This window comes from Scatophagus argus, chromosome 24 (genome assembly GCF_020382885.2).
Source record: "Scatophagus argus isolate fScaArg1 chromosome 24, fScaArg1.pri, whole genome shotgun sequence".
NCBI lineage: Eukaryota > Metazoa > Chordata > Actinopteri > Scatophagidae > Scatophagus > Scatophagus argus.
The window spans coordinates 7,028,976-7,056,497 of record NC_058516.1 but is presented as its reverse complement, the minus strand read 5'-3'; the positions used below and the strand labels follow the sequence as shown (position 1 = coordinate 7,056,497).

General features: G+C 42.0%; 2 protein-coding genes across 3 annotated transcripts in view; one reads left to right on the top strand and one right to left on the bottom strand.

Annotated features, from left to right (window-relative positions):
• The window catches only part of acp2 (acid phosphatase 2, lysosomal), an 84,178-nt gene that overhangs the window by 9,348 nt on the left and 47,308 nt on the right, over positions 1–27,522 (top strand). The window contains exons 3-4 of one of the 2 annotated variants that reach the window (XM_046382891.1): positions 2,896–2,973; positions 19,369–19,539. The gene's annotated coding sequence lies outside the window, so the exon portion shown is untranslated. Of the gene's footprint in view, positions 1–2,895; positions 2,974–18,082; positions 19,540–27,522 lie in introns of those variants that run through there. The other variant, XM_046382892.1, reaches the window with a different exon arrangement.
• nalf1 (NALCN channel auxiliary factor 1) lies at positions 565–25,649 on the bottom strand. Its single transcript, XM_046382893.1, has 3 exons — positions 24,436–25,649; positions 4,320–4,491; positions 565–1,620 (listed from the first exon to the last, which is right to left on the bottom strand). Exons 1-3 carry the CDS (start codon positions 25,120–25,122, stop codon positions 1,322–1,324), a joined length of 1,158 nt encoding a protein of 385 aa, XP_046238849.1. The 5' UTR covers positions 25,123–25,649; the 3' UTR covers positions 565–1,321.

Genomic DNA, 27,522 nt, shown 5'->3' with positions numbered 1-27,522 from the left:
GAGCAATCCAATTACATTTGTAGGATTTGATTTAGATCCCTTCTCATTCTAACTTACATTTTACTGTCATGTAATTTCACTCAGGAAGATCAGATTTGTTTCCAAATTAAAACAGAGAAGCACAGAATGACAGTTTACAGTTTATCATTGATGTTAACATGACTGACAGGACAGCTGGTTTGTATTTCTCCACAGTTACACCTGTGTGCCATTGGGGTTTAGTTGGTACACGTGTTCAGGATCAGTTCTTAGTGTCCACACGTTCTCAAGCACGAGAACTGACTGGGTTGATAAATGACGTCCCTGGTGTTTTGGCATCATGCAACTATTCTCTAGTGTCCCTGGGTTGTCCCTGCAGTCTCACACACGACAACTCTAAATACTCTCTGGGGCGTTAAGACGAGCCTCTGGGCTGCCCGTCTGCAACACCAACACTACCGTATGAGGTAAACTTTAGCTACCAGAGAACACCACTTCCTGTCCCGGCGACTAAGCTCAGCATGAACTCCTGCAGCACCCCATGAGCTCAAGCTGAACTGTCACTACCTTTGCCACACTCCTAACTTCCTCAATGGCCCAATAAGTGAGAAGATAAAGCAAGCCAGTCTCAGAGCACTTAAGGTCCTAAAACATGTAGGCATAAGGGATGAAAATAAATTTTTGTGGGACAAAATACAAGCTGAACATTGGAATATAGAAGAACCACATACATTTTGTTTTCAGGGAAACAAGACACAGGTGTGATGGGTGAACTAGTCCTGGCAGGCCCTCGGGCAACATCACATACAAAGTAGTAAGATGTCTTCGAGGTGATGGATAGTAGGAAGTGGAACACAGCTGATATGTCAAAACATTCTGGCACCTGAAAAAAAATGCAGCAAAAATCTAAAGGTAATGATGAGTGAGAGCGCACACCTCATCGATGTCCGTTTTTTCCTCTGACATGCCATCCATACACACAACGAAAACGTCAGAAGGGGAAGGGGAGGGTGGAGGGAAGGGGGGGAGAGGGAGGGAATATAAGGGACAATATGCTGCAAAACATTTGGATGGAATAGAAACAATGAGCAGGTTTCAAGTGGCAAGAGGTCAGTTCTTTAGGGGGTGGGTGGTTCTCAAACATCTCGATTCGGTCGATGTCTAATCCCAGCACCCTTAGCTCCAGTTAAAACCCTCCCACTTCCTGTCGTTGATGGTTCATCTGCGGCAGACTGTAGAGGCATTTCCAGCATGTCTTGCCAGATGTGTCCCTGGCAGCCATGACATTGTGAAAGCCATAATCCTCTCGAGCGACATCACTCTTCAGATACAACCCCAAGGTTCACTCCTCATTAGAAGCACTCTCCTCTGGTGAGAAAATGGCAGCCACGCCAACCAATGTAGAATTATGGGAGGATGAAATGATGATGACAGTGTGTAGGAGGACGAGGGCCAGCAGGCAGATCTTCAGTCGCCCGCTGCACAGTCTCGGGGTGGCAGCTGAGGTGACTGAGGCCCCCTCAGGCTGGCAGGAAGAAGCAGTCCTTTTTAGTGTCCCGCCTGAGGGGTTGTCCATTTTGGAGTCCCATCGAACGTCGCAGCACTCGGCCTCACTGTCTAATAGATGATCTCCCAAGAGTCCTGAGAAAGAGAAGACGAGAGAAAAAAGCTGACTTTTCCCAGCTGCACAGGATGTGTCTATTAATAGCCAGAGTCAAAGTGATTTGGTTTTCTGACAGCTGATGCTAATAAAAAGTATTTCCAAATGATGTTATCAATAACAAATAAATGATGCTCATATTGTTTATCTTTAATTAGTCGGCCTTCAGATTCAGAGACATTAAAGCCACGTAACTTTGAACAAAAAGCAGCTGCTGACCATTACATTTATGGAGTAACAATAGTAGCCAACAGTATATCATTATTCATTTAATTCAGTGAAATGATTCAGTGATATTTGGGACTACTCTCTAAGGTTTGCTAACACTACTAACATTAACTGCTGGTCAGAACAGATCGAGCAAGGCTGTACTGACAAAATGCATTGAAATGAAAACGAGCCTTCATTTACATCTCAGATTTATGGGTTAACTTCTTTCAGTTGGATTGCAACTCTTTAAATATCCTTAAAAATGGGCTGAAAAACTTAAATCCAGTGCATCTTAAAACAGCAGCATGGAAAATGAGTTGAGAAACAATTTAATTCAGCATATTAGATACCTGACAAACCAATGATACTGCATGCAAAATGACATAAAAACTAAATGATGCTAAAGCAGTCCGACTCACTGATTTGACACAGACAAATTTATGTTGTCTCATGATAAATGACTCGCAATTTAGATCCACTAAAAGGCCAATATCAGCCTGATGAATAACCAAGCTGACACCACACAGGTTTAATCTAACAAAGCTCAGCTTTAGCAGAAATGTGAGGGTTACAACTGGAAACAGATGCAAGGCATCTGAGTGATGTCTAAAAACTGCTTCTATTTGGTTACAGCCAACATCTGTTGATAACAATCTAATTCGGACTGAACAGTTTAATTGCAGCGCAGTGATGGTTGTCTCACCAGCATGGACTGTCTTTTTGGACAGACCCCAGCTCTGGAGAAAGATGACTTGATCTCAGTTTGTAGCCCTGATCACAACGTGGAATTTCAGTGTTTTTAAACCTGGGTGCTGATATTTCCATATTTTGGTGTGTAAATGATTCATATTCAGCAAAGGTTTTGGAGCTGGTTTAATAGATCACCTCAGTTGGCCGTAATATAATCCTTTGGGGCAAAGTTGCATCCACTAAAAATGCTTTGTTTGCCACTCACAGGCTGAGATTGTTCCTTTAAGAGTCTGAAAGGATCCTGACAGAGACTGAGCTTTTTGTTAAAGAATAAAATCCTCTTGTTTTTTAACCAGAAATGCAAGACAACACTCAAGAAGGCTGCCAGTGGCTGCCAGCTGAGGCGATCTTCTGGACCAGTTCCAAAACTTTTGGTAAGTAGGAATCATTTACACTGCAACAAATGTAAGAATTGCCCAGAGGTTTAAAAGTATCAGAAATTCCCTTTAAAGTCCACAAAGACACAGAGGGTGACACACCATCAGCTGATGACTCTGGAAGTCGTAACTTGTCAAAGTACGCGAAACAGGCTGTCACCGCACTCATCTACACAGGGCAAACCTCTCTCAGTTTCCGCCAAACTACGGGACGATGAGAACAGATCGAACACTGGCTGATCTGACGTCCACTCAAAAACTTATCCCAAACTGAGAGAAAATTGACCCATTTTGGACATTAAAGGTTGCCGTACTGGTAGACTAAACACATCTTTGGCTAAACAAAGCATGAACAGAGGTGTTTTAATTCAATCTTCCCGATCAGAACTCTTCTCTGACAGCTTCCTGACTGCCCTGTTGGTTCTGTCTTTGTGCCTTTAACATTCATTTTCTATGTGTGAGTTTTAAATGTCTGAAAACATACTACTGAGCTGCTACAACTTGTTTCACCATTACTGGGTAGATTTGAGGTAGTCTAATCTAAAACTTTATCTACTAGTGGAAAGATAAGCTTCACAATAGCCACCAATACACACTGGAAGTAGAATGAGAAATTTCTAAATTAATGGCAAACAATGGCAAAGTAATGAGTCCAGCCACTCTCAATTTTACAGTAAGGACATGAATAAAAGATAATCGAAAGACTTTCAGAGAAAAGACTAATTAAAATCTGCAGTAAAATTTAGACCAGCTTTTTGGTGTTTCTTTTTTTTTGTTCACTTTTTCTTAAGAAGAAGATGATTTAAGTCGAAAGGCTTCCACTCTGTATTAACCAGAGCAGAGATGTCACCCAGCAGAATAAACTGTGGCTGTGGAGGACCTTTAAGATGATGCTGTGGTGGTGTTCAGCTCGTCCAGGCAACTTATTTGTTTTCATAAAGCCAGCGTCGAGCACTTGTTGAGTATTACTTTACAAAACTGTCGTAAATACTGAGAGTTGGGCCAAATTCAGTTTATCAATGCATTGCTAAAATGCTCGTCTGAGCTCAGCTATGCTCAAAACAACCACTAGATGTCATCAGAAAGCCTTCACAGACGCCTCGCTGTATTCCTGGAGAATTGCCATCCAGTAAATAAGGAGACACACACTGTAGTTGTAATAATACCGTGCATTCTTTTATAAAACGCTATTCACTAACATAAATTGAATTAGAAGGTTTTCTCTGAGGCAGCAGACAAAGCAAGGCCACACAGACACCCAGGCGTGCAAACACACAGTCTGCTCTTATCTGCTGCTGCTGCTGTGAACAGCAGGTAACATCGGTCAGCGGGCGGGTATTAACCTGTGCAGATGAAGCTGGGGCTGCCGCCGTGGATCAGGTCGTCGTTATCGGGCAGGATGAACGGACAGCTTTGCTGCACCTCCAGGCAGTACTGGTGGCACGGTATCCTCTTCTGACAGGAGTGCTGGGTGGTGGGGAAATACTGAGCGCACAACCAGGGCTTATAGGCCGTCTGAGGAGGAGGAGGAGGAGGAAGAGAAGAGGAGATGGCATTAGTAGGTGCTGGTTTATGAGTCTCTGGAGGGTTGGTGAAAGTTGTTGCTCTGCTGAGTCTCAAGCCTGCCTGCCTGCCTCTGTCTGTAGCACAAGAGACATTTGTCCATTTGTCACCCTAACACCTTGTCCTCTAAAGTAATTGCCTGTGTACTTAATCCACTGAGCATCAAACACAAACGCTTTTCCAAAATGGATTCCCAGCACTTCATGCATTACTGATAGCTCAGGAGATTTTAGCCTCGTCTGCTAGCAGAGCCACTGAGATATCAGATCAATCTTACTGCAGAGCATTAGCTAGCAGAAAGTAAACCATGCCAAATACACTGTATTGATTTGCTTATTAATGGGATATGGATTGAAGTCTTCTGCAACAGTAAGAGGATGGTTGAACTTTCACAATGGCGGACATTAAACAGGCCGAGGTAATGTCTTCAAGCGTTATAAGACATAAGACAAAGAAGAGCTAAAAATCCTCAGCCAGTGATAGACTGAAAAGCTTTTGCAGTTTTGTTTGAAAAATGATTTAACTGATTCATGTATCCTTAGAAAAAAAATAGCTGCTGTTTAATTTTCTGTCGGTCAGCACCATTTCAGCTCTAAGGCACCTGGCTACAAAGAGGTTTGTAAAAACAATCAAATAACCTTTTTTTTCATTTAGTCTGCTATGTTTGCCCAAGTATAACAATGTGATTCTAAAGCAAATGGTACCAAATAACCTCATCAAATTTAAGTTTCAGTACTCTTCCAAGTTAAATTTGCTGTAGTTCAATGTGAGGCAGAATGTAATACAAAATGCACAGACTTATGCGTATAAGGAGACAGATGGTGACATGTAATAGCCAAAGCCTCAGGCTTGGAAAGCTTAGCAAAACAAAATGAACCAAGGGCAAACCACAGTCTGGATTCATTCTCATTTTTAGCAATTTCTTCATGTGCTTTTTACCAGGATTAACACCAGAGAAGGGAAATTATAGCAAAGAGCACAGACAATCCGTTGTACAAAGACTGTAATCGGATTTGTTTGGCCAAAATCTCCACCAACATGGTGGTATGAAAGGTCATCAGAACTACAGCCTACATGTGAGTCCGTGTGACTTTTCCGACAAGGGCTGGTTTGCTTGTAAATGGGCAGCGTGACCCTGATTTGAGAGTATATAAAAGGAGCTGCAAGCAAATGAAGAACAACAGCTCTAACTTTAGATCAGATTAAAAAAAAAAACCTTCATGTGACAGTGTGGTGCAGTAGATGAGAAAAGTTCCCTTGGTGTCTATATTAAAAATCAGAGCCTGGCTGACACTGGATTTTTAAGGCCAATACTGATAAAAAGTTAAAATAACACAAACAGAACAAAATAGAAATGTTTAATTATATGAGAACATTTTAAACATTGGACTTCACAAGAACTTAAATTACAATACAAAACAACACAGCATACAAAAACTATGAAAGAAAGAAATAGACTAAACTGATAAAAAAAAAAATGCAGCTCACTTTTCGAGCGTTCGCCCCTTTACATTTTTTTATTTTCATTTTTGGATGCCATCACCTCATGTTAGCAAGCCTCAGGTTTTCAGGGTTTCCACTCACATACACACACACGAATTTTGTCATTCGGTGTCACCAGCAGTGGCAAGTCATGTATATATTTGTTCCCCACCAGTCAGTTTTGTCAGAATTGATGAAGCTGCTTGGATTAGCAGTGAAACGTCTTCAAGCCAATCTTCACAAGTCCAGACGCCTTACTTTAACTCTTTGAATGGACTGCTACATCACAGCAGCTGCTATCTGTAACGGGATGACAGCACAGTATGTTGCCTATTGTCTCGGATTCAGTAAGACCTGCAGGGGAAAGATCTGTCCATTAAATAACAGAAGACGTGTGCTGTCACTAAGTGAAGGAAAAGTGTTGAGAGACTCATTTGACTGCCTGACACATGCAAGCACAAAGGCTTAGCCATGAATCACAAACAAAAACAAACCATTAGTGGCAATCAGGTAATTACCAAGTAGGGGAATAATAAAACGTTCAAATTTAAGACAGTTTTACACACGCACAAAAGCAATATTTTGTAAGGACACATGATCTCGTGTAGCACTCAAAAGCTCATCAAATCATTTTGGTCTGATGAGACCGTATTTGAATCCAAGTGTGACTTCAATGCGATGGGTACGTCGGAGAATGTGACGCCACCTGTCTCCCACTTAAGCCCCGGCCACCCCAAAGCAGCGTGAAAAGAAACTAACACAAGAACACAAACGCAGAAATCTCATATGTGAAAATGAACAATTTCTGACTTTGCCAGACAATGTGTACGTGTAAGACTCCATCAAACATGGAAATACATGTTTTGTCTTCTAGTTGGCATTTTTTCAAGTCAGCTTGTGATTCAAATTCCTGGTCTGACATTTGCTGCTTGTTACTATGAACAGTATCAGAAATATAAATCCTAGGCAGGAAGATGTGACGGTAGAGACATTAAGGATCCTCAATGTCAATTTAACTACAGAGGAACACACTGCACTTGGAGGGAGGGTATTTAACTGTCATTGTGGTTTTAAAGTGTCGTGAATGTTTGGTTAAATTACACCCAGGGCCTCTACAATACTCCACCCTTGCTCCATTGTCCCCTGCTTTGTCAAATGGCAAGAAATCAAATGGGGGTCTGATTGGTTTCCTGTTGAGACCAACATATGAAGATAACAAAGACTGCACAGGCAATTATAATAATTATAATAATCTGATTATGGTGATGAGAATGATAATCATGAGAACAGCGTGGACCCAAATGTTTTGTAAAACTAGCGTTGACTTCATGGTTGTACAGTATGAGTCTGGAATATACAGTACTGTGGAGGGTAAATCCTCACATCTGTTTGCCAGGAAACACACGCATCCTTCAAAAGCTAAAAAATACATTTGTGCACTGTGTGGTTTTAGTGCCTTGAAAGGAGCTTTGTCTCCATTTTAATCCAGGTTATGCTCGTGGTGCAAGGTAAAAAATGTTTCTCTGTTCATAACTTGTCATAATAAACATGTTCATTGACGCTGTAGTGACTACATCTCTTTGTATGCTGTAAATCACACCGACAGTTTCCTTCCCGTGATGCTCTGCTTTTGGCAGCAGCGTTCTCGCCGTAGAGGAGAAACTTGCTCCAGGACAAGATAAAATCCCATCAGATCATTGATTATGTTTGTGTTTTAGGAGTTTGCCGTATTTTGTCAGAGTCGGAGGTGTTAAATCCATGAGTGAGGATTTTCAGTGCTGTGTTTTCTGTCTGCGCAAATGGCTGCTGCTTAATTCACGATGATTTAGCATAAATTCTTGCCAGTGGTGAGATAATCCGTCTAGAGATGCTGTGGCTATCAAAAGAGAGCCAAAACAATGCGATCGCAGTCAGACAGGAAATCTGGGTCCTCCTGAAGATGTATGCTGGCAGTTGCCAGGGTAACGGCTTTTTCTGCTTTTCATTAGAGCTCAATGGGTGCTGCCCCACTCTCTGTTGGTTTTCTGTTTGTGTGCGCGTTTTAGCGCACATCCAGGCCTCTGTGCGCGTGTGTTAATGTGTGTGCATGTGCTCAGCGTGAAAAGGGAAGCGTATGACAGCAAATTGAGTTAGTCAGGAAGCAGGCCTGGAGTCTGATTTGATCAGTCTAATATGTGATCAGTGTGAATGGGAAGCTGGCATTCAAAAAGCCTCTGTCGCCATGCAGCTTAGTCTGCTTCAAACAATGTACAGACGCCCAGAGACACAGACAGGAAAGACACCAAGCTGGCCACTGTTTCCACCTGGGCTTTATGCCTGCAGCTGGTTTCAGCCCCAGGTGGGCAATTTGTGCAACACTGCATTTCACCCCCACCTTTAGGTGTCATGTTACAAACGCTGCGAATAAAAATCTCAAAGATGAAATAAAGAAAAGAAGGTGCCTCTTATGTATTGGATATTTACGTTAACGTAGAGATGTAAAATATGCCAATTAGACATTTTCTGCCAGCGCTTATGCACATCTTTTGAAGCCTAAAAATAACATTTAAAAATTAAGATTCAAACACTGACGCTTTGGCAGATAAGTGTCAGCAGTGCTGGCATCTCAATTTCACCACAGTGATTACTATTATATAAGAAGCAGACCGTAGAACAAGTCATGGACAGCTTGTTATTTTCTGTCCCATGCGGGCCTCGTATACACGTAGACCAGCTCCTACACCAGAACATACCATTCAGAACCTGATTTAAAACTGCGAATGATTATTGGTTTGCAGCATGCATGACTTTTTCTATTTTGTTGATTAACTTCAAATATTGACATCTTCTTATCTAGAAACACGTAAAGGTGGTCTTAAGTAAAATCGAAGCGAAATTTTAATTCTACTCACTTTTTTTGTGTGAGGAAATATACACAACGGTGATACTGCAGCAACAGACACAAAAAAGGGTAAAAAAAGCATTTATATTTATATATTTGGGGGAAAAAAGCATCTCCATTTCAAGTCTCTGGGTTGGCATTTCTAATGGCAGCAGTAAGATGTGCCCTGAATTGATTGAAGCTTTGAAACGAGACACTTTTTGTCCCTTTTTCAGCAAGCCCTCATAGCTAATGTTAGCCGTCTTTCTTTCATGGCTGTAGAGTTGGTGATGGTGAATGACCAGACTGCCAAAACTCACTGCAACCAGTTCAATTTAAGTGCTCCTACCCAGCAAACACTGGTCAGACAGTAACTATTTTTTAACCAGAATGGGGCGTCTTGATTTGATATTCACACAACAGTCATTTAGCATTTTAATGTTTGTGTTCTGCCCAGAACGTAAACCAATCGACAGGTTTGACAAATGTGCATCTGATGCCTTTGGGGAGGTTTCTGACCGCGTGCTGTCATATAGCATCAATCAGCCTGAGAGCGGAAAACATTCTCACATCAAATAGTGGAGCAACTGTGCCTCAACAGGGAGTGTGTGTGTGTCTGTGTGTGTGTGGGGCGGTCACATTATTTCATAATGTACTGATGTTACAGCCAGCAGGTAGTGAGCTGCACTCCATGTAAAAGAAGGAGGAATATCACCATTTTGGAGCTTGATGTAACATAAATTAGCAACTGCAGAGAGAGCTAAGTCATGTTTATGATGCAATGAGATTACCCTTGTTTAACACAACAAAGATTTTCTCACTGCTCGGCTTCAGGGGAATCCACAGCTCAGCTCAGAGGGATAACAGGCCCCCCGTGTGACTTTTGTGCTGTAAAAGCGGGTCAGTTTTGGTCATTCCAGCAGCATCCAGCAGCTCAGACTGACAGCTCCTGGAAATCTGACATGCAGAGCAGCTCTTCCTCCATCCTGCTTCGCCGTGGCACAGGGCTTCCCCTCACACTTCCTGTTCACATGCCTGTCATCTGACACAGAGAGGATGGTGGGAGACCTTGTCCACGGACGCGAGGAACCGCTAAGCAGCAGAGAAAGCGTTTGCTTGGTATTCACACTGCAGCGAAATAAATCTGTAGAAGAAACCAGAACTTTCCAAATTCACTTCACTCATAATTTTTTTTTGTACAAAGTAAAATAAAAGTAACCACTAACTAAAGCTCTCGAATAAATGTCGTGAAAATAAAGTAAAAAGTACCATATGTTCCTCCCAAATTCCGTGCAGTACAAGTAGTATAAAGTGGTGTAAAATTGAAACGCTCAAATAAGATGCAGGTTTTTCTCAACGCTGTACTTGAGTAAAGATACTTAGCTGCTTTACACCTCTGATTTTTAAATAAAAATTTGCCGATACACACGTCCAGCAGACACAGGGAGACATACGGCACGTTCACTTGTTTTCCCCAATTTCCTGTCTTTATGCTCAGCTAAGCTAAACACCTGCTGCCACCTGGAAAATATAGTGAAGAGACTTTTTCTCTAATTCTTGCCAGCGAAGGGACTAAGTCTGTCTCCTAAACTGTGTTTTTAAGAAGCCCCCTTCAGTTGAACCCTAAGGTCAATCTGAAGAACAGGCCCCTCACATTTTGCTTTTCGTAAAATGTGAGTGTCGGTTGTAAGCCATACTGTACTGCTTGTACTGTACTGTACCTCCCAAATTAACTGTACTCCTGTTGGTTTAAGCTCCTGGGCTTGTAAAATAAAAACAAAAAAACTTAACTCAATATGGTACTGAGTGTCAACACTCCTTCCTCACAGCAGGACGGTGTTGTCGCGCGCATACACAGCGACTATAAAGTGGAATGACAGACTATAAAAAGCATATGAGTCAGCTGCAGAGTGAGATCCCAGTTAGAAGCTGAATGACACAGATCATTACCACTCACACAAATCACAGCCCAGGGTAGAACAGGAAGCAGCTCTCACACTACCTGGACTATTTTCAGCCGCGTTGCTTCGTCTGATGAGAAGATTTTTATTTATTTATTTTTATTTAGTACTGAAAAGTACTGAGTGTGCAAAATATTCAGAATATCATCAGACTGCTGCTCCCAAAACCCCTCAAATCAGGACATTTTTGAAGTGGAAATCGAAACATTAAAGAAACACTGTCAACCCTGGCAAAATGTTGTTGACAGGACTTTGATGCGCTCACAACTCAAATCTCAATGGCCGCCTTCGGTCACTGACGCAACCCTCGGATAATCCACCAGGACAGGGAAGCATACTGGTGTCTGTCTTCCTGCATTGATGTTCGTACTTATTACATCCAATTCTCCCAGTGATGTAACATATCCAGGCGCTGTATGTGTGCTTCTGGAAAATGACACTCTGAGGCAGAGTGTTCTCATCAAATTAGATGGTTTGCAATTTTGCTGCAACTCTTGTTTGTACGTTCACTGTGTCATCTTCTGCCAACAAGTACTCTCATGAAAAAAGAGGGTCAAAGAGAGGATGTTGGGAAGAATTTTTTTGGGAAAAAAAAGTCTGTTGTGTTTTCTTTTCTGAATAATAGTCAAGACTGGCTAGCAAAGGCCTGGGGGTTCAATTCTGGGAGGGAAAGCCAGTCCAAGCTGTGCTCTCGCTAAGATGAATGACAGCTCTGATACCGGCTGACTGACATGCCACACAGTGAAAACAGCCCTACAGATCAGATGGCATTTGAGGATGTCTGAGGCACATGTTAGTGGTGGAGTCTCCACCTCTAGCATGTGCCTTGTAGAGGATGGATAATGGATATGTCGATCAACAGAAAATTAGTTGCAAACTGAGCGGCACAGTGGTGCGGTGGTTCGCACTGTCGCCTCACAGTAAGAGGGTTCCAGGTTTGAGTCTTGGAGTTTTTGCATGTTCTCCCTATGCCTGTGTGGGTTTTCTCCAGGTACTCCGGCTTCCTCCCACAATCCCCAAAACTTTGGGGTTAACTGGCTACTCTACATTGCTCCTAGGTGTAAGTGTGTGGTTGTCTGTCTTTGAGTGTCAGCCCTGAGATTGACTGATGACCAGTCCGGCGGTAACACAGTTCAAAAGTGACTTTTTGATTTTTGATTTTTTTTTTGTAGGTATGTTTCAGCACAATTCTGAAAATATTCGCAGTCATAGATGATACCTGTTACGTAATGCAGCTTTGTATCAACCTGTTGAAGATTACCAACAGCAGAGATGATGCAGATTGGCTTTAATCTTATTTGGAAGACTTACATGAAGAAAATCACTTTTGGGAGAACATCCTAATCCTTGTTGAATTGTGTACTACAATTCCTTTGGTATTGTAATTCTTTCATACTGCATCATGGTTTTTTATTTCTGAACTGTTTCAGATACTTCCAAATATTCTGTGTCGTCTGGCTTTTCTCTTCAAAGTTTGATGTGTTATATACAAGGCTTTGGTTTGTCCTTAAAATCTTTAAAACCAAAGAGGCACTTGATCCACTCACTCTAGTAATTAGAAATCATCAATAGTATCGACGGGCTTCCATAAACCCTGAACCTTTTAACTGGAAATGTCTTGTTGAGCATTATGGGAGCATGAACTGGCTCCACCTATCAGGAAGACCAAGGATGACATCCATTTCCCTGAACCATGTTTTGTAGATCAGTTCTGAGAAAACATGGTCATGAATGTGTATGGCGGGATTTATTTTCAGCCTGGTTGAGCACGCAGGCACAGCAATGGATCGGTTAGGTTACAAAACAGGTAGATGCAAGAAATGGCTTTCCATCTGCTGTGGGAAACAAACCCAATTTCCAGTAGATGCGAGATTGTTTCCCATGTTGGGTTTCATGTTGAGTAGATTAAGCCAGTTCTGCTTGCAAGATCCCTGTTGGCGCAGCTGTGCAGCTCTCCTCTCCAAAGGTTTAAAGAATTCATTTTCAGCTGGATCAGAGCTCTGGGAGGCTGCTGAACAGGTCGGGGTGGCTCTGCTTTCTCTATCGATGCACAGTCTTCTGACTACAGGAAGCCCGACCTAAGCCCAGGACATATTGACGAAACAACTCCCCTCCCAAGAGATGTCATTCCACGATAAACAGAGACAGATAAATGCTGAGTGGGTGCTTTTACACTTTGACACACAAGAACCAAAACAAACTGGACTGAGGACAGCTGCACTGTTCACGTCACACTTGTTTCTGTACAGACTTATTTGAGTTAATCACCAGATTATACTGACTTAAAACTGCATTCAAAGAAATGTGCATTCTTTTTCTTTTTCTCTTTCATTCTTTATTGTAATCTCTATCGCGTCCCTTTTTGCAGTAAGTATAAAACAAATCGGCTTTTCTTTTGTACTAAAAAGAAAATGATACAACACAGCAAGACGTCGATCAAAGTGCAACTTCAGAATACCACTGCTGATTACAGGATAGGCTCATATTCTTTCACGTCTATGTGAGCTGCAGTGGATGGATGGTAACACAAAGAGGGAATTATGTGCTACAAACACTGTGACTTTGGAAGACACCCACTTGATTTGACTAACTGGCTGCTGAAATGTCATAGCTTTGTTTTCAGACTTGAATGAATGTGAACCCATCGTTTAAGATCAAGAGAAGGGCAAATGTGTTTTGCAAATATCTGCTCAATTCCATGCACTCAGCCTTAATTTGCCTGCTGTGTCCAGTAGCTTTTGGAGTCTTATCACAACAAATGTTAGCAAACTGTGGGAAGATACCTGCTGTTTAACTTATCATGAGACCTTTGGGATCTGTTTAATATTACCACTAAGCCAATATATAATCTTTGTAAATATTTATTCACTGTATTGTGAAGAACGTGTTGAAAATTTTTAATGAATTTATTTAGTTGTTTTCATTCACTGTGCGTGCCGACCCTTTACGATTTGGTGTCTTCAGAGAACAATAGGAGAATGACGTCACTTGTGAGCACCTTTCAAGGTAAATACTGTGAATGACCGTCATTACCAGCAACGCAGCGACAGTAATGACAGCGAGGGAGTGAGGAGGAACGGCCGTCCCGAGGGGGGAGAGCAATCAGCATATAGATTTATTATCCTGAAAGGGAGGGAAAATGTGAAAGGTCACTGTGTGAGTGATGGGGGCAGATAATTGTGGTCGAGACCCCGATCCTTATGGAGCTCTGTCAGTGTTAACATTCATCAGTATCTGTCTAGGAAAGAGTGAGGGGAGCAAGCTAAAATAACAACAGAGAAAAAAAAATCGTTTGGACATTTCTCTTCTCTGTCCATTAGTGGGCTAACATGTCACATGTGACGTGTTTGGCAAGTAACCTGTCATTTTTACCATAACAGGTCAGCATTTCCATTTGCTACTTAGCTGTTCAATACAGATGTGTGAAATAACCAAACCATCTTTAGCAGATAAGATTGTGTTCACGTTTATGTGAAGTTAGAAGTTTTCGGGGCCTGATGAAAAAGTACATGTTGAAAAATATTATACAGGCATTGTCCTGAGGTGCTGCTTCAGGGCGTCGATGAGGTATGATCACATTACCGCCTTTCGGGTGTGACAGGCTGCGATTCTACATCACTGGTTTCTCGAAAAGCTTTTTGAAAAGGGAATGCACCTGTAGCACACAGACGTCTGTTCAGTGAAGGGAATAAGCAGAAGTCTAGCAAACAATTCACAGAGTCTAAAACCAACAAAGCTAAGACATTAAACTAAGGAAGTTTGCAATAAAAAATGACTGCTTTGTAGAGCTCCAGTATATTACACGGTACGTCAGAGCTATTCAGGAGTGCAGGATTTATATACAAGGACAAAATGGAAGTTAAACAGCCAAGAGGCCTCCCAGTCCGCCCACAGTCTCCTGCAATGATACGCCCCCTCCTCCTCCATTTCTCACATCTCTGCAGTCAACATGATGGCCTTGAAACCTAGACTGCTCGAGTCAAAAAGAACTTCTCTGATATCTCTGGGATGCTTTAGGGCTGTTTTGAGTGTATAAATGACACGCAGTCCAATATTAGTCGTTCCCATTTAACACCTACAGTTATAAAAGAGGTGAACACTGTTCAAGAGTGTCTCAGTGTGACAGGGGTGCAGCTCCTCGAAGTGCAGCACAGCAGCTCTCAACTCAGGTGGCCACTTGGCAGATCCGATGTGAGGATCTGGAGGAGAGGTCACGCGGGAGCAACATCGGGAATGTGGGTGTATCGGGTGGCTGATAATGGACGGACATCCTCCTGTGTTCTAAATGGAGCAGCTAAGTCAGATCACTGCCAAGCATAGCACCACATCAAGATAGACAAGGACGTTGATAGTTCAGCAAAAAATAACATTGTCAATTTTTATAATATCTGTGCATGCCGACTATGATATGGTTAGGGTTAGAGAAAGTTGTGGCAATTCTGGGGCAACTAAAGTAAGTTAATTAAAATGCCTAAATTACTGTATAATAAATTTTATAATTTTCTTATGTAATGCATTTTTAAAGTTTTTGATAAATGTACAGATGATTATTAAATAGTTTACAGAGAGATTTAAGTGTCTGAACTATGTGTTTCGAGTTAACCTGAGACGCTGAACATGATAAACATGAGCATGTTTGTGTGCTGAAATTTAACTTAGCTAGCATGGCTGTAGTCATGGCTGACTCTTAGTCTTGTGTATTTATTGAAAGGGCAGCATCAGGCTAACCAAGAAGCCAAGGCAGAGCTGTTTTGCAAGATAAGATTCTTTATTATCACTATATGGAACATAAAGCTAAATTCAGGTGCACTCGAAAACTGGACTCGATATATAAAATGCTATCAAAGTGTTCTAAAATGTTGAGATCATTTTTTTCTGTACTGCAGAGAGTGGCTATAATGCTGTTATCTTGGGGTCATGGGATAATCAAGCCAAAAACAAAATCAAAAAAACAAAAGGGCATTTCTTCTTATTACTTACAGATGTGAGATGTGGTGTGTCGTGCCAGCATACATAGATGGCATCTTGACAGCTCAGATTGTACTTCAGTCAAAGTCTGAGACAAGCAGAAACTGCATTTGTCTCTTTCTGTCATTCAACATTCAGATGGTAGGTAGGAGACTAAACTTATCTGCAACCTTACAGACTAGTGCTCTTCAGTGATGCTGCTGAAGGTTGTTTTCTCATGATAAATCATCTTTAGAGATAACCAGATAAATTAACCTGTTATTATGAGAAACAGAGATAACAGAGTAACTAACTAGTGATCTCAAAATAACAACAGCATTCTTGGCTTTAATAGTTCTGGACAACATTTTTCCCACCATATTGCCACCATCTGATTGCTGCTACCTGCGTGCCTGCTTTTCAGAAGGAACAAACAAAGAAAACAAACATTTATTAACCACCAGGTTTACAGGGAATAAGTTTTTCACACACTAATGACAGTTTTGGGTGAACTGTCCCTTTAATTTGCCACTGTGGCATGTAAACCTTTTACTTCTTCTATTTTTGACTGTTTGCTTTCATGAAATGAGCGGTATTTAATATTATCACTTAATTCCTCTGAAAACAAAAGAAAGTACATGATAAAATAATTAAAAAAACAAATCAAAAAAAGGTAAAGAGGAATTTTCTGTTCATTACTGCTAGCAACAATATTCAAAGACAGGATATCGCAGTCACATCTTATCTTAACCAGAATACAATTATATTTTCACTACAAACCACCCGTTAGACTTTTAAACTACATAAAGATTTACTGTTAACATGAGTGATTTTGCTGACAGTGCAGCCATTCTGTTCAGTGTGATATGAGATAATTTTTTTTTTTTTAATCCACCCAAAAATCTCGAACAAGACGAGATTTTTGGCATTCGTGTAGGCAAAACCATAGACATAATAAAGTTTTAATTTTATTGATACGTTTAGTTTTAAATAGTTACTTGATGCTATAAAGAGGCGTTAACTTCTTGATTGACAGGTGAGGGCTGCTTGCGATTGGTTCAGGCGGGTGTATGGGCGGGATCCCACGGCTCTACTACGTGAATACTACTGTGCTGTCTCCAAATGACATCATCAAGGCAAGATGGCGGCGCTCGTATCCGGTTTCTCTTAAAATAGCCATACTTCCAGAAACACACTCCAAACCTATTTAAAGTCTCTTCCAGATGCTTCCAACAGAGGCATGGTTTACAGACAGTTACCTGTATGACACGGGAGAGCTATTTAAATTTTTGTATATTCACCAATTAAGCAAGCAAATGTACTAATTGACAGTTAATTGACAGTTAACAACTTGTCAGGGTCAGAGAGCTATTTGTTGACTGATATTATCCCGAGAGCAAAATGTTAGGGTGAGAAAATGACACAATACAGACAAATTAAAAATAATTTTGGAGAGCTGTTTTGACTGACTAGCACTAGAATGCTCCCAGTCTGAGTGTTAGCTGTTAGCTTTTCAGCTACAGCAGTTTATCAGTTACCCCTGGGAGATACTGTAGTTTGTTAGCCTTTATGTTGCTGCAGGTGGTACATAGGTTTATGTGGTTTTACAGCTTCCTGGCGTGGGACATTTTAATACATTAAAAACCTTACATAATCGTATAAATTGTACACTGTAAATCAAATCATTGCATTAAACGACAGTGTACATCATGCATTTAGCAATTTACTGGGAAAAACTTCCAAATGTAGAGCGGCTTTTTTGAGAAGATGTTGCTGTTAGGCAAACCGTCGCTCTCATAAACCAAACTCGTGTCCAGTGACTGACAATTCATTTAAGAGGACAAACATCATCCCCAATCATCCTGATGGGCCACACGGAGCTTAACAGAGATTCAAACCTAACCCTTTACCTAGTCAACTGTATACGTGCAGACCTGGTTTGAAAAAGCTTTTATAAAGGGCACATGAAGGGACAGGTACCTTGGGGAGTAAGGAGAAGACTGGTGATCCAATTAGTGGGCATACAGGATATCAGAGTTACCCAGACATTAGTTTTCATATCTGACAGCACCAGCTATGAACAATGCTGCTGAGTTGTTAAAATTTTATCAGTTGTAGCAATGAAATGCATCACGATTTGTTTAACTTAAAAATGATTTACCCACATACACAACAGGCATATAGATACTGCACAAAGAGAACCCCCTCCCGAAAGTCTGTACACGACAAAATAAGATGACAAGTATTATGTTGGAAAATCACCTAATGGTGGTTTATTCATGAGCTTTTATTATTAGTCTTGCATTTTTGGAGATGTTAATCAATCTTCAGGCACAGCAAGCAAAGCAATGCACTAAAAAAAAGCTATCTACACAAATCTCTAAGGTGGCCTATTTTGAATTCACAGTGGCAAAATTTCTTTGATAGATGAGGAGTTTGCATCTTCATGTGTTAAATTCTAAAATCCAGTATAGCACGCTTCACCTGGGGTATGCATTCAGGCTTATATTTGTCCCTGTAAAAATAATCCTATGCAGACAATAGCACTGTTAGACTAATTGATGTCATGCCCATAAATGGATGGAGGTATTAGTCTGACCCTTAGGTGTTTCACAGGAAAAAAAAAAACATCCTGGTTGCAACATCTTCATTTTCTCACAATTATGGAGCCAAAGTAATGAATGTTTTTCCTATAATTAAATTCTGGGTGTTTCATTATTGCATAAACAGGAGAACAGCTGGGCAACTAAATGCAGTCCATCTCAAGGGAGGATATATTGTTTTAAGACTGTCATTTTAACACATCTGTGTGCTTGTCTTCTTTGGGGAAACATACACTTCAAACAATAAACACAAAAAGGGCCACCTCAAAAATTTCACATAAAAATATCAGTAAACTTGTTGTGGTAAGTATGTTAAATCAACTGAATAATGTCCTATGCGGCTTTGAACCACTGAATTGCATTAATGTTGGTTCACCTCTACCTCCACTGCAAATACCTGCTCACAGTCAATGCTAACGTGCTGATGTTTATCATGCTCACCACCTGAGTTTAGTCTGTTGGCATGCTAACATTGGCTAATTAGCCCTGAACACAAAATGGGACTGAAGCTGATCAGAATGTCAACAGTTCGGCAGCTGTTGACACTGTTCAGTAAAAGCCACAAATGTGAACCTCATGGTGGCGCTAGAGGAAAAGCCAATAGATCACTGGTTTTAGGCTGGACAAAAGTGGTGGACTGATTAAGCTCTGGCAGTTTCCTAAATGGAATCATTCCGGTGCACAGAGACAGGGGTAGCTTTAATTACAGTCTTCACCCTTGATTGACAACATTACTGTATGCCAGAGAAATTACTTCACATGTCACCTATAATGGAAATGGCACAAAGGTTAAATGAGGCCTATTTATGGGGTGAGGCACTTTAACCCCCTTTTGCCTGATGCAGTTTCCGTCAGTCCACCAGCTGTGCTGTTATCACATGTGCTCTGATCTGCTCACTGTACAGTGGTTCACAGTTAAAACAATATGGAAGTGCTGCAGCAGCTAACCCCTCCTCTCTCTTTCCTGCCTCATTAGCATGCTGCTCAGGGATCTGCCCATTCATAAAAAGCCTGTCGTGGAGTGGGCCAGGCATCTTTAGGGGACAAAACCTCTCCAAGGTCAGCATTCACAGCAGCTGCAGGGAGGTACAATGACAGAAATCCCACGTGAGCACTTCTGTTTGCAGCTCTCGTGCACCCTAGACAGGTGAATAACGCACTGCAACATTAATTCATTAATGCACAGGAAGCTATTTGAGACTGGATAACACACACACATAGTGTCAGTGAATATGAAAAATGAATAAAAGGATGACAAAGGCAGCAATTAGAAAAAAGCATGAGCGATCACAGGATATTCACCTAGATGAGATAAACCACATTGTGAGTGCAACATAACTGTTAGATTTGGGAATGAGTATGGTAGAAAATCAAAGCTACAATGGTACCCGTATGATCCACTTCCACCCAGTGAGCCCTCATAATCACTGCTGCTTTGATATATACACATAAAACCCAGGGCAGGGGAAACAAGAAGTAAACAATGGCTTATTTTTTACCTTGCAAGACCAACCTTTTAGCCATCAGTTGCTTATTTACACACCCAGCAGTTTTAGAGCAACATTAGCTTTCATTTGGAGTTGCATTTCTGGCTATTCAGTAGCTGTTGAGATATTTTAATCTTTATCATGCTGTTATCATGCTGCTCAAAATTAGATTTTAAGTAATCCTTAGTTTTTATTCTGGTTGTGAAGCTGACTGAAGTTGTTGTATGTTGTCAACATTTTGGTGAGATTTTGTTGAAAGGAAAGATTTGCTCTTGCAAAACTTTCCCAGATGCTAAGAGGAAAAGCATCAATTCACAAGGCTGCATCTGTGTTTAGACTCTGTTTCAGGGCCCCCCACCTGAGAACTGATATCCCTACTGTTACACATCATTTACTACAGGACTGCATCACTATCCACATTGTAGGTAGGGAGATTTAAGATGAAGAGAGGGCAGCTTTAAGACTGGTCTGCCCAAACTGAAACACAAACACACTCCCAGGTCTTATGACACAGCCAAACAAGTTCAGATAGTAACATGATGTCTTCACTGAGCCCAGGCACTGCCCTATTTTGGTCAGAGGAGCTGCCCACTATCAAATGAAGGACGAGTGAAAGCGGAGGGCTCAGTTCAAATCAATAGGGATCAGCCTCTTGGTATTGCTGCCACCCGTCCCTCCGGCTCAAAAAGAGCTCAGATCAATGCAGATGTGTGCGGTTGACAAGGATCTAAAGAGGGAGCACGCTGTGGACGCTGTCCTCCTTTCCACTTGCACACAACACTGGCTAAGATTAGACATTCAATTGGACCTGTAGGGTGGGGGAGGAGATGGATTTGTGCACAGACTTGTCAGTGTGATTGTGTTTTGAAATTATTTTATACCCTAGTTGTCATAGTAAAATATGAATAGGAAGTATTAGGATTGGTAGTAGTAATACTAGGAGTAGAGGTCAGAGATGGTCTAGGAGGGTTAAGTAATAATAGAGGCTCTAGTAGAAGCAGATCTGTTCGGTTTTAGAGAGTATTGGAGCAGGTGCTGAGAGCTCGGTCTTTCAAACTCAAAAATGAGTGAAATTACTATGGAGGAATAAGGATGCAGACACCTGTGCAGCCTATTCATTATTCTTGTGTGTGTGTTTTTGTGAAAAAATGTACGTGTTATTGTCACACGCTGTGATCATGTCTCAACTGGGACATTTTCTACTGGGGGACATTCAAAAAGACAATTGTGAAAAACAGTGATAATTTCTCCTTTGGTTTTAGGAAATTGTGATTCACATTTGTCATTGTTTTGTTATATTTTTACACTAAATGATTAGTCATGGAAATGATCAGGTTCATTGATTATGATATTTTAGGGTTTTGAGCTTTTGGTCAGACAAAAACAAGACATATGAATATGCCACGCTGGACTCTATGACACTGTGATGCATATTTTCCATTATTTTCTGACATTTTAGACCAAACAAATAATAGGTTATGGACAGGATAATGGCCAGATTAATCTATAATGCAAACAATTGTTAGCTGCAGCACTAATAAGAACTTTATTATGTTATATACTCAGTGATGTGTAACACCAACGACTACACTGACAGTCTCCTTTAGTCTTAAAAGTCTAAAAACATGGTGTTCTGGAAGCTCCACATCAGATAACGTGAAAACAGTGTGGAGACCGCAGGCCTTTGATAGCTAACAGTTGCTGGACTGCAGACATGCTTTTTAAGAAGCCAGGTATGTTTTGGCTTCATTGTTTCCCGTGAAACTACCAGCGAGTCTGACATTTTGGTGCACACTCGGGATGAAGGAAAAAAAATGCTGCTTTCAAGTCAGCATTAGTGAGTCGACCCAGGTTTAAATGTTTCACGCCCAGCCCCACTGTCAAGATGAATGGTGGGTTTTCACAGAGTCAGATGATTGAGAATCCCATTGTTAGAAACCGCACACAGGCCGTGTCCACTGTGTGATGTTTCACCTCAGGCGAGAGGAATCAAAGCACCACCTGCAGACCACAGGAGCCACTCCTGCACAACAAACGCTACTCTCCATGTCAAATAGCCTCACTTGAAATGTCAGAGATCCTCCGCTGGCTTTGGATAACCAAACACTCACGATACCTGCCTCCACTGCTTCTCTCCATGTTGAAACGACGCAATGAAGCAGGAATCTCTTAGGTTAATGTTTTCAGACCAGTTCAGTGTACACTACAGCCTTGCTATATTTACACAGATTCCATATACATCTGTCTTGCGTTGCTTGCCTTCTTCAAGGCAGGTAGCCATTAATTCAACAAGAGCTTGACATTACTGTTTGAGTCACGCTGCTCTTTCCGTAATGCTGCCGACCACATACATAGGCTTGAACAAACCTGTAATCAAGAAGGTGATAGAGAAGGTTCGTCGTTAAAGAAATTACTAGCTTGACTAAATGACTGTTTTCTCTCCATGTACTAAGAGGTGAGCTCGAAGGAGGAAAGGGGAAACAACAGCCCAAGGCTGGTGTTGGATAAAATGTGAAATATGCAACAGTTCAGCAGAGGAAAATAACGAACATCACACGTGGAGACCTGAGAGTAGCACAAAGCAGAAACATCTCCACATAAATTGGAGCATTCCTCAGTGGCTGATACTTGATGGCAAGAGTGCTGTCTTGGCTGATAATCAAAAAAAGCTGATTCAGGCCATTGCCATCACCTTTTATCCTGTGTAGCATGATTGCATATTGTAAAGCTGGCAACTGACCAACCTTGAAGCAAGACTCTGAAGTAGCTTAGGTTAACCATCCCCAACATTAGTGAACGCCTCAGTATGCAGAGAGTGTTTTGAGCCATCACAAATGGGATATAAAGGTTCCAGCAATGAAATCAGAACTGGGGCTCCTACTATCAGTTATTTTTAATGCTGGCTTATTGATTATTTTCTCCATTAACCATTTAGTCTATAAAATGACAAACTGTAGAAGAAGTTCCCAGAGTACAAGGTGAGTCTTCTCATGTCTTGTTGTGTTTCACCCAAAGTCAAAAATCCAACAATATTCACTTTACAATAATATACTGTATATGACTGAGAAAGCTGCAAAATGCAGAGAATATTTGACACGTTTTCTACTGAAACAATTGGTTGTCAAAATAGTTGCCATTTATTTTTTATGTCTGTCAACTAAGAGATTAATATTCATTTCAGCTCTATTCAGAACAAAGGGAATAATTTCAATTTTTCAGACTGACTGTGCAGCACTGCTTCAAACTGTATCATCAAAATCATTGGATATAAGACTGTAAAACTCGATTTCATGTTTAAGTGTAAGATAAGTTAAAGTGCAGTAATCTCCTGCTCCTTTGTGCACACAAATAGTGTTTGTGAATGATTATATAAATAAGAATGTGAGTTCTGCAACCATATGAATGCTGGCTTTATCTCGCTTAAAAAGGCTGTGTTGTCTTTGTCGGGATTAAGACATCCAACAGCAAAGAGAATATAAAAGAAAATGGATTACTGCTTGATGAATGCACACAGACGGAATTCACTTAGTCTGTTTGTGTTTTCCCTCCTCTAAATTTAAGCTAGCCCTGCAAACTAGACCCAGTTCATATGCACGTAGCTCTATCTAAATGCTTTGGATTCGTATAAGCAGGCAGATGGCCTTATTAGATTCTCGTTTTTGACGCCTGTGCTTGTGTCTTTGCCACTGTTTGGGTGAATGGAGGCCATCTGGGATTGGCCATGGCTTCTGTGAATGGAGTCGGGTAGTGCCATTCAGCACCGCGGACAGCTCCTCTGCCGTGGAGCTGTCCGCGGTGCTGAACGCAGCGTGCTCACAGTGGCGTTTCCCGGACACCATTTACAGCCTACTCGGACTCCCCTTTATCTGTTAAAAGCTGGTAAACATCGCACGGCAATCAAACTGCGAGCCCTGGCCTCACCGAAACGAGGCCTACATGCGGGCCTGTTAATGAGCAAACACAAGTCGAAGCGAAAAAACCTTCCGCCGCTTTAGGCAGGGAAACCACCTCTTGACTTTAATGAATCGCTCTCGATATGGAGTGGTCGGCCATGATGAACACCTGGCGGACTGCGACAACACACACAGGACACAGGGGCTCCCAGAGTTGTTTGAATATACCAGCAGCCTCCTTCCTGCTCAATGAATTGTTATAAACGGACAATAGCGCAATTCTAAGAACCCCATCGGGGTTTTCGACGCCTTATCACGCGGACTATGAGCTAAAGAAGCACCGGGCGGTCTTCAATGTCAAAGAACAGAGCGAGAACTAAAAAGGAGAGGCAGAGAAGTGGCTCTGGATGCTGAAAAAAAGCCACTAGCAGGGCCTCCATCTGCACATTAGCATGGGGCTTAAACAAAATGAGGAGATGAATGAACATGAGGCCCGGAGCCGGGAGTCTCCTTGAATCTGTCATCCGTCTCCATGGCGACAGGAGGAGGAGGAGGAGGAGGACCAAAACTGGCATCTCTCCGGGCCCAAATCAACAGATGGCCACTACATCACCCCCACCTCCTCAATACACCCCCCCTACCCCTTTCCTTTTTGCATCCTACCTTGCACTGCTCCATGCACGTCCTCACTGAATATGCCCCCGGCTCATATTTCTGAGTCAGGAGCTCAAAGTCCTCGTATTTCTCCTGGGCGTGCTGGTCGTAGCGCTGGTACGCCTGGACGCACAGGCTGCATCTGGTGGTGTCGCCATCGCCGAGCACGTCGAGGCTGCAGTTCAAATTGTCCGGACTTGTCGACCCGTAAAACAAATCCAGCAGAGAGTAGGAGTTACAAAAGGAAAGGTACAAATCGCTCATATTTACAGCCCGCTTACCCTCTTTGTCCGAAAGGCCCCCGCACAAATGGTCGGCATCTGCGGAAGCAAAGCAGTTTTTAGATAAACTATTCTGGTGGCAAGTTTCAAGCCGCCACAAATGTTTGGTAGAGTTTCCTATAAAAATAGCATATGGGTTTCCGCTGAGGCTGCTGTGTGCTGAGTGGGTCTGGGGTGAGAGGAGGTTGGAGGATGCGAACTTGACCCGGGTCCGGGCCAGTTTGGCCTCGGCGCAGAACCACAGGTGATCAGAGAGGAGGATGGTTAAGAACAAGAGGGATGCCAAGGACAGTCGCCATCTCTGCGCCCTCTCTGAGTCGGTGAATGGCTTTTGGTTGTCGCGGGGGGGCTCTAGCCAGATTTGGAAGCCGTCGTCATCTTCTTGCTGCCAACACGTCCCAGCACCCCTGGTCATATTTTGGGAACCGGCCGACTCCACCGTGGGGGCTCCTCTGCCGCAACAGTCATTGACGTGGGGTCCGCTTCGCGTTTTCCTCCCCTCAAGTGTCAGGTGGTGGGTTGTCCCGGCTTGCCTTTGCGATCAGCGGTAATTCCCATTAAAATGAGCGTGGGCCGGATGGCAAATTAGACGCTGGCGACCACGGGCCGCATCCTCCATGGCTGACCGGTGAAGCCGCTGTCCTCCCGTCCGCCCTGAGCTCCGCGCCGCGCCGCGCCGCTCCGCTCCTCTGCGTAGCCTCGACTCCGTTTTTAGAAACACCGACGCGTTTACGTTTTCCCCGGCCTCGGTCGTGCAGGGACAAGGGCGCTATCCTCTTCCAACATGGCGAAGCTGTCTGCCTTTGTGTCAGCGGATGGGCCTACAGCCTGTTACAGACCTCTTTTCTTTTTCAAGCCCTCACCGTCTTCATCTCGCTGCCGTTGTCAAGTTGCCGCCATGTTCGCCAAGAGACGGTGTGTGTTTGCAGGCAGCTGCGTCAAGTCAGGAGCAATAACCAGTAGCATTTCCGGCTGTAACAGTCAAAATAAAGGCCATAACCTAACTTGTTGCCTTGTGCCACATCCACCTCGGTGTGTTTTCTTTTTTCCCTACGCCCTGTCACCCACACTACTTGTGGCCAACCTTTGCTTCGCTGTTAAAAGTTCCTTTTACTGGCACTTTATCATAGATAGTAAGCAGTTCAATCAGAGAGTTATTTCTTTTTCTTTTGTTTGAGTTGAAGGCTTTTTCAGAGACCACGGGAGGTGAAACTATTCGCTTTTTCTCAAAGCAAAAGGGTTTAAGTTAGACAAGTGAGACAAAATAAACAATTTCATGTGTCAGAGAGTGCCCCCTACAAACGGGGATTTTAGCTTAATTGAGCTTCTTCATTTGTTTAAAATGAATTTTAGCTTCTCGATTGTCATTTTCTCAATTAAAAGATTTTTTTAAAAATAGCTGTTTTAAAAATCTGCACTATCCAGCTCAATAAAGCAGAAATAATAGTATTTATTGCTGGTTCTGAACCACAATAGTTTATTTAATTTAAAATTAGTACAGATAACCGTGTGTTGAGGCATTGTATGTCTGTTTTATTTTGAAGGTCAAATTGTCCAACATCCGGCATTGCGCTATTTAATCTTGCTAGTCTGACAAAAGCTCTCCATCTCTGACGTTATGCGCGCGCACCGCAGTTACCGCATCTCTCGATACTGAGGTGCGTCAAGTCCGTTAGAGTCAGCTAAAATGTCACCAGAAATGTTGAAATTGTGACTTCAAAATGAAAGCCTGTGATGCCAGTCCAAAGAAATTAATACCACCTCAGTTCATTTTGGTGTCCAGTACAAATGTAACGAAAAACAAAGACCGCTTAAAGCTAAAACATGCAGCTCTATGGAAGATGAACAATAAAACGTGCTGACAGGATAAGGAGAGTTAGTGTTAACTGTTTTATTCTGAAAGTTTACACCAGCAGACTTATTATAGTCTAATATTGTAGTTGTCTTGACTCAAGACCAGTGAGACAGGTTAGTACTCACCTGGTTTTAGCCTCAAGCAAGATGCTCTCTTGGAGGAAAAGAGCATCTTTAAAGGACAAAGCCAACCCCTTTTGGGTGTTTCCAGGTATTTCAAATCAGGTGTGGTCCTATTTCATAGTACAGCGACCTCTTTTTGCTTTTTGCTGCTCCTCACTTGTTCTCATCTGTTATCATGTGTAGAAATGATTTTGTTTTAGTTGAATTTCCTTTAGGGAAATACACTTGTTTTCTCACTCACTGTAAGGTTGTCACATTACTAGAATTTTTTATACCAGTATTAAAAAATGACACTAAAAGCCTCTTTTCTTACCACTGTCAAAAGAAAAGAAAGTCTGTGGCACACAATAAGGCATAATTTGTAATAATGTTAATGACACTTTTAATTCTATTGTTTTAAACTGTTTAAGTTTATTAAAATTTCCAGTCCTCCACAGTGGTAAAGAGTTTTTACATCTAATAAACCTTTCAACATGTTGGACAACCACATGTACATTTATTAGGCACTAAACAGAGCTCGCTCCTCTATTGTTTATGATTGAATTTCTTCATTGAGGGTGGGCTGTGCTAATTGCCGCAGACAAACCCACCCTGCAGCCGTGGGCCTCTGTTCAGTCTCCACTGGAGCCCATTTATTTCAGCTGAGTGCATGCAGCCACTGCTTATCTCGGCTTCCAAACCGTTTGTTTCTGCTTGTGTCCAGTGCACTCGCTGGTTGCATCTCTCCAATAGCTACAGCCAGCTTAATTAGAGCATTTATCCCATTAGGACATAGTATTTTTGCAGTGCTAGCTTTCAGCGGCTGTTTGCGCAGCTGCCGTTTCATCGTCAGATTACT

Excerpts from the sequence above, each read along its gene's own strand:
- nalf1 (XM_046382893.1), bottom strand. The coding sequence starts at position 25,122 with ATGACCAGGGGTGCTGGGACGTGTTGGCAGCAAGAAGATGACGACGGC. Across the intron at positions 4,492-24,435 it reads CGTGCATGGAGCAGTGCAAG|ACGGCCTATAAGCCCTGGTT; the intron begins GTAGGATGCAAA and ends CCTCCTCCTCAG. Across the intron at positions 1,621-4,319 it reads CCCCAGCTTCATCTGCACAG|GACTCTTGGGAGATCATCTA; the intron begins GTTAATACCCGC and ends TCTCTTTCTCAG.